We start from the raw sequence: 11738 nt of genomic DNA on the forward strand, positions 1-11738 counted from the left end.
TGTGCAGTAATTGTGTTCTTGGATGAGGACGACCTTACAATAGATAGAGGACTGAACTAATGAAAAACACTCAAGTATCAAGCAACACTATCCAATTTATTTTGATGTGAATTAAAGTTGAATGATTGATAACTTACTTGTGTCTCTTGTGGAATGTTATACAGGCGAAGGATCTGACAATCTGGCTGTTATAAGTCATCAGATGACGTCATCAGCGGAAGCAGCAAATAATAACGTCACAGGCGAAGAGAACCATTACTATGACGAACTGCAAACCCCTGACGATAGCGATAGGGCTCCTTATTCGAGCCCGGTTTTTGTTAATGGGAACGAGAACACAAACAATCCTCACATATATGCAAATGCATCCACATAAGCGAGATATTCAAATCGGAATACTACAATGTTTAATCTGTCTAACAGTTATTTTGTGGCCACAGCAAAATGTGTGCTAAAGCCACGAAGGTGTATGAGCTAATTGACACTTGCTTACAACAACGATGACAATATAAAATCAAGCATGTTGTGCTTTGGTTTTTGCATAACTCATACTTGCTGAATTATAAGATTCCAGAATTAGGCCTACATTGTTGGAAATACCGATCGGTCTCAGAAGTTATCATGCTTTGTTTCGATTGAGTTTTGCGTCGCTTGTTTATGAGTAGCATTTAGGAAGTAGATATACGGTTCGTGTATATATGTGCAAGAGACATATGTTTTCAAGTGATTGAGTAAAAGCATTTAATTACAGACCGATGCTACTATAAACGTGAATTGTGCTTTTATATGCCCTTTGCCGACTTATGAATTATGTTTATTTGAATTGCGCTCCTTACAACAAAACCAGAAAACCTTTCTGCCTGTGAATCACTCCTGATACTTTTGTGTTTTCATTTTTGAGTCACTTGAGAAAAAGTGACTCTATGTAATCGGTCAGTGTTAGTCTGTCCGGCCGGCCGTCCGGCCGGCCGTCCGGCCGGCCGTCCGGCCGGCCGTCCGTAGACACCACCTTAACGTTGGACTTTTCTCGGAAACTATCAAAGCGATCGGGCTCATATTTTGTTTAGTCGTGACCTCCAATGACCTCTACACTTTAACGATGGTTTCGTTGACCTTTGACCTTTTTCAAGGTCACAGGTCAGCGTCAAAGGAAAAATTAGACATTTTATATCTTTGACAAAGTTCATCGGATGTGATTGAAACTTTGTAGGATTATTCTTTACATCAAAGTATTTACATCTGTAGCCTTTTACGAACGTTATCAGAAAAACAAGGGAGATAACTAGCCTTTTCTGTTCGGCAACACACAACTTAACGTTGGGCTTTTCTCGGAAACTATAAAAGTGACCGGGCTCAAATTTTATGTGAACGTGACTCATTGTGTTGTGAATAGCAATTTCTTCCTGTCCATCTGATGCCTCATATAATATTCAGAACTGCGAAAGTGACTCGATCGAGCGTTTGCTCTTCTTGTTACGACTCTTTTTTTTGTTTGTAGCTTGTTACTTATTGTTAATGTGATAACTCATTTTGGATTGAACAAGCTGTGTTTGTCCATTTTATAGTAAGGATACGTATTAGTACATGATAAACCATTATACAAAAAGCTAGTGTCCTCCTGCATCTGCTCATTACCTTGCTCGTCTGCTGTACCTTGAAACGTGACGAGTGTATTTGTGTTTTGCGAATTGTCTGTGTGGGGCTCTGTCTGACTGTTGTTTGTCTGTCTGCATATCATTAAAGTGTGAGTGTGTGTGTGTGTGTGTGTGTGTGTGTGTGTGTGTGTGTGTGTGTGTGTGTGTGTTAAAAACGCATAATCGGCGAATCTAGTGATTATATACACAGGAACTGTTAGGTAGTTGGCAACTACTCATTCCTTGAGCAGAACAACCACGCACGCACACACACACGCGCGCGCGCTCGCGAGCGGGGGGGGGGGGGGAGGGGGGCGGAGAGATAGAGAGCTGAAGAGAAAGAGTAGGAGAGAGAGTGATAGACGGACAGACAGACAAACAGAGACACAGAGAGAAAAGGAGAGAAAACACATCAGTAATACGCACGCCATTTGCAAAAAAAACCCCAAAAACTACACTTATGTGTTGAGTATCTTTATTGGGTCTAAGCAGAAGCATCGCGCTGCTAGCGTGACAAAATATGCTTCTCCAGTATAGTAAGTGAAAACTGAAATGGTTAAAACGGTTAAGTGTTTACTAAAGCTTATATTCTTGACATCCTTTGATTCAGAACATGTTTTGAAGCATTCGAGTCAAAGACGAACACGGGACATTCCCTGTATGGTTATTTAGACACACTGCAATTTCTTAATGTTTACTTACACAACAGTGTATTACCAGGAAAATGAAATCAATCTGAATAATGATCGGGGAGTCCCGAATTTCCATGGTCATTCTTTTAGAAGAAATTATTTCCAAACATGTATTGCAGAATAAAATTATTGATCAAGTGTGCTGTTATTGTTCAAACCCCTATTATCATACATGGAATTCTTGGGGCGATTTGAGGCAGATTTTTCCAGGCAAAAATGTTCATATATATGTCAATATTCAGGAGTAAATGATCAAATGCTACACAAAGAAAGTAAATTGATCCTTGATTTATTTTCAACGTTACAGTTTTAGAGAATCAGCTTACATTATGGTACAGCATAATATCTATAGTCATCCAAGAAGCTTAAAAAAGAAGACCCCCTCCCCCCTTTTCGTAGAATAAAGTGGCTTACAAAAATGATAAATAATGAAGAAATTAACCTGAGCAAAATCAAGAAAAAACAAAGGAAGAAGAACAAAAGAAAACAACTTTGTGATTGCACATTTGAATCAGGCTGCCAATCCATGAGGAAGATTGTCTGCATACAGTTAGAACATAGTAGTGAGTCCAGGTTAAAATCAAACATTAATTTAATACACATCGCTGGAAATAAACATGAATCGTGATCAATAATGTTAAAAACAACAACAACAACAACAGCAACAAAAACAACAACAAAACAACAACAACAACAACAAACAAGCAGGCAAGGAAGAACACACCATGCAAAAAGGGGAGGTGTGATGTTAAAGTTATCACAAATTAATTTGAAATAGGCATTTAATCAGTTTGATTAATACATGATATGCCTACAATTATTAAGATATATTGCACAAGGGACTGTTTATTTATTTGTTTACAACGTCGGCAGCGTGATACATGTATTTAATTTGCTGAAGGTCTTACGAGAAAGAATAACAACAAAAACGTTACGAAGTAGAAAGAATAACACACACACACACACACACACACACACACACACACACACACACACACACACACACACACACACGCACTCACACACACACACACACACACACACACACCCACACACACACTTAGTTGTCCGACAATCTTTGCATTTGCAATATACTAAGAGTACCTAGTTTCTACAAATCCTACAAGCCATGAGTATATAACCTGTCACAGGGGCCTTGAAATCATCCGTATAATACTGTGCACACAGCAATAACTCATGGAACTGTACAATCTTCACTACACTCTTCACTGCATCTCTTAGAATGGTAACATGCAACACAAATGAAAAATAATACAACAACATACAATACAAGAAGAACTATACAAATGCGATGTCGCATAGCTGCATGAAGATCTGCAAAAATATCTCGATCATCGGTCAGAGAATGTTAATGGCAGGCACTTTTCGTAAAAATCATTTTGGATAAGTGTTCTTTAAGCTGTATGAGCATATCAATTATCACATCCTCAGTGAGCCAAGTGATCTGAGCAGTAGGCCTATACTTACTCATGATCTCACATCACAGCCTCGTAAAATCGATATTACAACCTTGCAGACTGCCAGAATTTCCGAGCGAAAGTCTTGCGGTTTCGAAGTTCAGCGTTGAGGGGCATTGGCATACACGCTCATCTCTCTGACGCGGTTCTGTACCACTTCGTAACAGTAGCGGTACTGCGTCTGTGGACACAGAACAATAATTATGGTACTTTAATTCACACACACACACACACACACACACACACACACACACACACACACACACACACACACACACACACACACACGCACACACACTCATACACACACACACACACGCACACACACGCACACACACACTCACACACGTGCGCACAGACTCTGAAAGATAGCTGTATACTCACAACAGATGACAGGGCCTTTGGTGTGACGCTCTGCACGTGTCTGACTGTCATGTACACGTCAACCTCACGGTCATACGTCATGCGGTTGATGATGTCACACAGGGCACAGAACAGCCCGCTTTTCCCAACTCCATCACTGCACAGCAACATTCATTAAAAAATTTGGCTAAAAAGGCGAAATTGTTTGACTGTTCCCTACACGATCAAAATTGAAAGCGATTATTAATTGTTTTTATTCAGAAAAGCAAGTGATGTTTCACAAACCCAAAAGGATATTTCATAACCTTTGGCGTGTAACAAAATACAATAACAACAACAAAACTTGTAAAATATACAAATTGGCCAACCTGCACTGCACCACCAGACGGTCGGTGCTGGTGTTCTCCTGCAGGGTGACCAGGGTGTCAATCAGATGCAGGATGTCGGAGGTGCTTCCTCCCACCTTCCCTGTCCAGCCCTTGTAGTGCAGCAGTTCTACCACTCGGGCAGATTTTACTCCCTGGTCAGATCAGAAATTGAACATTATTGTCGCACAAAGACAGTGATACTTAACGGAGAGGCAACAACGAATACATAGCGTGTTGGGGAAAAAGGAGGGCGTGTGTGTGTGTGTGTGTGTGTGTGTGTGTGTGTGTGTGTGTGTGTGTGTGTGTGTGTGGTGTGTGTGTGTGTGTGTGTGTGTGTGTTTTCTTCTATTCAGGCAGACAATTAGAAAAAAGTGAATAACATTGACGGAGGAACACATTATTTTTCGTGTCTCAAGGTAAACAACGACAAGCGGGACGGAAAAGAGAGAGAGAGAGAGAGAGAGAGAGAGAGAGAGAGAGAGAGAGAGAGAGAGAGAGAGAAAGATAGAGAGAAAGAAAAAGAGAGAGAGAGAAAGAGAGAGAGAGAGAGAGAGAGAGAGAGAGAGAGAGAGAGAGAGAGAGAGAGAGAGAGAGAGAGAGAGACATAGATATACCTTCTTTCCCAAATTGAGACTGTAGGATGTGACTTTGGATCCTCCGCGTTCCGTCTTGCTCGTCAGGGTGACGAAGTAAGGACCCATTTTGAGCTGTTCTCCTTCTTTAGTCGGCCAGTACTGACAGTAGGGCTGCAAAAGAAAGACAGAAATATTACACAGAGTGTGATCACGTCTGTTTTACAGGCGGCTCTGAAACTATCGTTTAGGGGTGGTTGCGTTAGGTAACTAATTTTTATTGGCACTCTCCAATAGATGCTTTATCCATGTAGTGCTTTTTTGTATTTTTATTGATAGATTAATAAACCAAATCATCAAAAACTGCCGCTATTATTCGTTTGTACACAATATAGATTTCCAAAAACTCTTGGGCGAACTAAAAGAGAAGCTTCACCAGGGGGTTTATCACATGCTGTAAGGAAGAAACAAGAAGAACAGTAGAACGAGAATTTATTCCGCCATATAGCATAACAGCCATTGGTAGCCTATTTGTCCTTATTTCTCCTGGACATTATTCTGCCAGGTAGCATAAAAGCCAACGGTATACTGTAAGAGACACTGGGAAGATGAACCGGTTAATGTACATCAACAATGAATACAGTTTCACTTTCAGAAAGCATTTCGTACCTTGACTTCCTGTTCCTTGTTTGGTGAGCTAAGGGAGACAATTGCACTGACGTCATTTCCGTAGACAAGTCTCCAGAAGTCGACCAGTGTAGCGGGCAGAGGTAGCTGTGTCACTATGCTGCCCCGGTGGTCCCGGAACGTCTGAAACAAACAATACCGATCTAGTCCCAGCTGAAATGTATTGTACTTTATATTTTAGATCCAAACAATAACCAAACGAGGTTATTTGTCTGTTGAGACATACATGATTGTATTGAGAAAATGAAGAATTCAAAAAAGATATTATAAACCAAACACTTTCAACTGAATACTTTCAAAATCTAAAATCTAAAAAGTAGTCGGTCTTAGACAAGAGTCATGTTTGACGCATTTTACTGCGACGGTTTCAATATACTGCAAACGACCAGGATCACAAAACACCGTGTGGATGTGGCACTCACAGGCATGAAAACAGCGTTGGTGTACTGATTCCGGCCCGACACGTGCTCGGTTAGGTAGACCAGATGCTCGTCCGCTGTAACAGTGACAAAGGTATGTCAGCAATACTGTGAAATATCGCTTTCTTTGCTGCACATAGGCCTCTGCTTTGCTCTTCGCAACTCGCCCTTCAATAGGAACTTACAGAAATACGGTGCATTTGATGAAACAACAAACTCTGTTCACACCTGCGAACACAGATGCGTATATTTCTCATGTTCATCCCCCACACAGTAAATTTCAGATGTCTTCCTTTGTAAATAACGCAAGACATTAAGAGAGAGAGAGAGAGAGAGAGAGAGAGAGAGAGAGAGAGAGAGAGAGAGAGAGAGAGAGAGAGAGAGAGAGAGAGAGAGAGAGAGAGAGAGAGAGAGAGTGAGAGAGAGAGAGATAGGGAGGGAGAGAGAGAGAGAGAGAGAGAGAGAGATAGGGAGAGAGAGAGAGAGAGGGAGAGAGAGAGAGAGGGGGGAGAGAGAGAGGGGGGAGAGAGAGAGAGGGGGGAGGGGGGAGAGAGAGAAAGAGAGAGAGAGACAGACAGACAGAGACAGAGAGAGAGCGAGAGAGAGAGAGAAAGAAAGAAGGGGAGATACAGACAGACAGACAGACAGACAGACAGACAGAGTAAGAGACACAGAGACGGAGACAGAGACAGATGGGTGAAGGACTTACAAGGCAGGATACTAGCGTTCCTGTTTTTGGCCACATTTTCCTCCAGGCTGGCCGTGTCGTGGCGGTGTGCCGGTGTCAGAGTCAGCATTTGCTGCAGGGTCTGCACATCAACGTCATGTATCAGTATGGCACAACCCGCGCACCCATGGATGTGTATGAATGTTACATGAGTGTGTGTTTATTCTGTGCTCAAGTCTATAGCTTTAGCGAACAGTGGTGATAAAATGGATAAAGAAGAAAAGTGGGCCGGTATGCAGGACTCGAGGTTAGAGACTTTACTCCGGGTTAAACTGTGCCCTCGGCCTCAATGCAGTTTATCCCGGATTGAAGCCTCTAAACTCGACTCCTGGATACCGCCCCTGGTGTTTATGTATGTGGTTCCAGAAGATTACGCCATCTTCTTCGAAAGCTGTTAGTAGGCTAGAGTCATAATATGCTCCACATCTAGTAGCCATGATTCAATATTTGTCAAAATCACACAAAACAACCAAACAAACAAACACAATCATACACACACGAACAAACAAACAAATACACAAACAAACACGTTTTCAGTAGCCATTCAAATCACCTGGAATTCTTTGTCCACACGGGGATGGGGCTTGTCGGAGGTGATGTGTCCAGTGAAGATGACTTCAAACTCATCCACCGAAACGTTGGTGCCGTGCGCTGTGTAGGCCTCCAGCAGGGCTTTGTGCAGGAACACGTACTGGTCCTGTATGGAGAGTATTGTTTGTGTCAACATCATCTCTGTACATGGTTATGTGTGCATCATCGCTGATTGTTTGCTTCGTGATCGTGTCTTTCCTTTTCTGTGTTTCTTTTTGCAACACGAATATGCTAATTCGTGATATTATCAAGCTTCCTCTAAAAAATTATTATGTGTATGTCTGGTCTGTATCTCTCTGCTGTATGCTCCATTTTAAAGACACAGTGCTCCCTATGAAACAGTTTTCTCATTGTATTAGATCTGCGAAGACAGTTGAGACCATCCCGCCACTTGGACACATACCAAGAACCAACACCCTGACTGCTTCCTGGTCAGAATTGGGCTCTTTTTTATTTTATGAATAATCGTTTTTAACGCCTTCGATGCGTTATATCACGTGTACAGGATTTTGCCAGATCTGAGATGGCGAGCCCAATAGGTTGCACTGTGCAATAAAAGCTTTAAAGTTTGTCTGGTCTTTTAAAGAATTGAACTTCAAAGATTACTCACAACAGCCTGCACCATCAAGCAGCGTTGCTCGCGCAGGCGTTTGACAAGGTCAAGGACATTAATGTGACCTTCTCTGACTGCCATGTCCACGCCAATCTCAAGGCCGATGTAGGTCCCTGTTCTCCCGACACCGGCACTGTGACAGTCGAAACAAACCTGATTACGGATGACCTACAAATTCCGTGTGACATTGTCACTGTCACGCTTTTTCTCCTCTAGAATTCGGATAGGTTAGAACCATATTTGCATGTAAAAGTGGAATGTGTTCACAAAGAGCGACGTCAGGGTAATATGACACTGGTAAAGTGTAACATCAAGACAACAAAATAAGCTGGTGCTGTGAAACCGCAGTTTTATTTACTGTAGCCTATTGTTTAGGTCAAAAGTTTGTGATATAGAGATTTGTCTAGTTACAGAAATGTTTGAAATAAAATAGACTGCTGTGGACCACTCTGGCAAAAGTAACTTATTTTTGTTTCCTAAAAAAATGTTAATCGTCAGCTGAGCAAATGACTCTCAATATTCTGTCATTCACTTCATACTTGTATACTTTAAATAATATAACTGTCGGTATAGTATTACCTTTATTGCACAAATTGTTGATTATACAGTTCAGACTGTCAGTTGATTCCGTATGTAAGTAATGTCGTCGTAAGAAAGAAAATCAAAGACAAACCTGCAATGAACAAGAACAGGTGGAACAGAAGCGCCGTCTGCAGGCGTTGTCCTGTTGTGGACGTAACGCCAGAACGTGACAAGGGAGGTAGTCGTGGGTGCACCGTGATCAGGCCACGACACGTAGTGGTACTGGGTGACCTCCCTTGACTCAGCGCTCTGAAATTGGAACGTGACAAGGTCTGTTGCCTCTAAAATATTCTGAAGAATAACACAATTCACATAACGACAGCATTCTTAACCGCATGAGTAAGAAAATAAGTAATGCCGAAAAATAAAAATGGTTGGCACAGATGATAAATAAAGCTAGCCACAGAAAGTACCGTAGGCCTAATGAAGCCATGTGTGTGTCGGCATCCGGCTAACTTTCACGCTGATAAAGATACTGAACCATTCGCAGTTGTCCATATATGTCGAATAAACCCAATGTTGCTGTCATCTAATCTGACCTAAACCAGCCAAGGAAAACAAAAAGAGCAACAACAACAAAACGAACAAAACACATTTAAATTTCGTCACTGGATAATGTTGAAGCTGTGGCCTACCCCCGCTCTCTTGACATTGAATGTCCTGATGAAGAAGTCGTCTCTGCATTGGACGTGAGTGGTGGTCACCGTCACAGGGCCGAAGGTGTCCACACCGCCCTCCTCCTCCGGCCAGTACAGCTCGCACTTGGGCTGACATTAACATGAGACACCCGGTTAACATAACAGATCACACACAATATCACTCTGCTCAACTGCGGGCTAACAAGGGACATACATCTTGCCGCGGATAAGATAGTACGTTGGCAACACGCATTTTTTTCTCTTAAACCGAATTAGGTACAACAAGAATTTCACCAGTTCACAAAATTCCACTAGGTATAAAAAGAACAAATCGGTATCACACAAACGGTTTTGATCTCTTTGATCACTAGTTGCTTTTTCAAATATGAACAAGTCGCGTAAGGCGAAATTACTACATTTAGTCAAGCTGTGGAACTCACAGAATGAAACTGAACGAACTGCATTTTTTCACAATGACCGTAGTCCGCCGCTAGTGAAAGTGACGAGCCTGTTTAGCGCGGTAGCGGTTGCGCTGTGCTGCATAGCACGCTTTAATGTACCTATCTTCGTTTGAACTTTCTGAGCATGTTTTTAATCCAAACATATCTTATCTATATGTTTTTGGAATCACGAACCGACAAGAAATAAGCTGAAATTGTTTTTAAAACGATTTCGGAAATTTAATTTTAATCATAATTTTTATATGTTTAACTTTCAGAGCTTGTTTTTAATCCGAATATAACATATTTATATGTTTTTGGAATTAGAACATGATGAAGAAGTAATTTTGGATCGTTTTATAAAAAAATAGTTTTAATTACAACTCTTAGATTTTAAATGACCAAAGTCATCAATTAATTTTTAAGCCTACATGCTGAAATGCAATACCAAAGTCCGGCCTTTGTCGAAGATTGCTAGGCCAAAATTTCAATCAATTTGATTGAAAAATGAAGGTGTGACAGTGCCGCCTCAACTTTTACGAAAAGCCGGATATGACGTCATAACAGACATTTATCGAAAAAAAGAAAAACACCGTCTGGGGATATCATACCCAGGAACTCTCATGTCAAATTTCATAAAGATCAGTCCAGTAGCTTACTCTGAATCGCTCTACACACACACACGCACAGAGACACACACACACACACACACACACACACACACACACACACACACACACACATACACCACGACCCTCGTCTCGATTCCCCCTCTATGTTAAAACATTTAGTCAAAACTTGACTAAATGTAAAAAGATCGCTTTCGCTCGCATTTCAGTGTAGTATTCCCGCTGTGTGAGATGAAAAAGGCATACTCTATAGACATGCCAATCAAGGTCCTCAAAGAAGAAGTGTAGCGTGTTTGTGGGGAACCGTGTTTTATTGTGGGAGGTACCGAGATCGATATTCAACTACCAAAAGGAGCTAAGCACGGATTAAAAAAACCGTGTGCGATAAAGAGTGATCCTTCTTGACTACCTTTGATACCAGCCAATCAGACGTCTGACTTCTGTCTGCATGACGGAACCATCAAATCAGGTTTTACGTTTCATATGTGCAGGGAGAATGCAAATGGCTGCCTCCATAGAAACAGACGATACATGCGGTATGAACCTCAAAACTGCTTTTATTTTCGGTTTCTGTTGTTTGATATTTCATATTTTACATCACACGCATTTCATGTCATTGTGGATAGATTGACCACGAATAGAAACTCCCCTATTGTGTTTATTTTTATGCCAGGCGATACGAACATCAGTATGGTAAGATGAACGAAAAAGAAACTTACAAGTGTGTCTGTTGCTGTAATACGCATTACCAAATGCTGCTGTTCGTGCCTTTAAAAGTGTCTCAACAGCAACAAAACAGCAAAGCAAAATGTGTTTTACTTCCCTTTTTTCTGTTCTTTGCTATGCGTATATGTCTAGATATGTTCTTTCGAATAACTGAAGTGACTAACAAATTACGATTTAATTCTAAGATGATCTAACATTATGCTGCACCCATTTTGATGGCGTGGTCAAACATGCAGCAACCAATTCCATGAATCCTTGGAGACTCAAAAGGCTGAATGATTTTGTAAGAGACTGGCACGACAGGTAACACAAGGCCTGGTACAAACGTGTTTCTAATCGTAAAAGAAAAACTATGTGTGATGTTTCAGTGTGAAAATATTGCATGTACGTGCTATGTTTTATTGGAAGTGTAATTGGGTAGGTTTGGGTGCATTTGAAATGAAAGAGAAAGTGTTCTAAGTGGGAGGACGAGTGGGTGCAATGGGTTCACGTGAAGCCAATAGCTCCCCTCCCTCATTCCCCGCCCCTTCGCACACTAATGGTTCTGTGATAGCATCACTGTACCACATTTGTATGACT

At 41.4% G+C, this 11738-nt stretch overlaps 2 protein-coding genes and 1 long non-coding RNA gene across 6 annotated transcripts in view; 2 read left to right on the forward strand and 1 right to left on the reverse strand.

Moving 5' to 3' along the window:
* LOC138964793 (multiple epidermal growth factor-like domains protein 11) overlaps positions 1-1704 on the forward strand; it is a 48316-nt gene extending 46612 nt beyond the window's left edge. For 2 of the 4 annotated variants that reach the window (XM_070336839.1, XM_070336841.1), the window contains exon 10: positions 165-1703. In XM_070336839.1, the coding sequence (XP_070192940.1) occupies positions 165-376 (212 nt within the window). In that variant the 3' untranslated portion in view covers positions 377-1703. Of the gene's footprint in view, positions 1-164 lie in introns of all 4 variants that reach the window. The other 2 variants (XM_070336842.1, XM_070336840.1) reach the window with 2 other exon arrangements.
* A 388-nt stretch (positions 1705-2092) lies between these two features.
* LOC138964787 (receptor-type tyrosine-protein phosphatase alpha-like) overlaps positions 2093-11738 on the reverse strand; it is a 22524-nt gene continuing 12878 nt past the window's right edge. Inside the window, exons 15-25 of the mRNA XM_070336834.1 lie at positions 9362-9493; positions 8818-8975; positions 8142-8277; positions 7494-7637; positions 6923-7022; positions 6217-6290; positions 5777-5917; positions 5150-5281; positions 4536-4687; positions 4189-4324; positions 2093-3985 (exon numbers count right to left, since the gene is read on the reverse strand). Of these exons, the coding sequence (XP_070192935.1) occupies positions 3905-3985; positions 4189-4324; positions 4536-4687; positions 5150-5281; positions 5777-5917; positions 6217-6290; positions 6923-7022; positions 7494-7637; positions 8142-8277; positions 8818-8975; positions 9362-9493 (1386 nt within the window). The 3' untranslated portion in view covers positions 2093-3904. The remainder of the gene's footprint in view (positions 3986-4188; positions 4325-4535; positions 4688-5149; positions 5282-5776; positions 5918-6216; positions 6291-6922; positions 7023-7493; positions 7638-8141; positions 8278-8817; positions 8976-9361; positions 9494-11738) is intronic.
* The window catches only part of LOC138964806 (uncharacterized), an 8514-nt gene continuing 7697 nt past the window's right edge, over positions 10922-11738 (forward strand). The window contains exon 1 of the long non-coding RNA XR_011455218.1: positions 10922-10969. This is a non-coding gene — a long non-coding RNA (uncharacterized lncRNA). The remainder of the gene's footprint in view (positions 10970-11738) is intronic.

The sequence above is a fragment of the Littorina saxatilis genome, linkage group LG4, assembly GCF_037325665.1.
Source record: "Littorina saxatilis isolate snail1 linkage group LG4, US_GU_Lsax_2.0, whole genome shotgun sequence".
Classification (NCBI taxonomy): Eukaryota; Metazoa; Mollusca; class Gastropoda; order Littorinimorpha; family Littorinidae; genus Littorina; species Littorina saxatilis.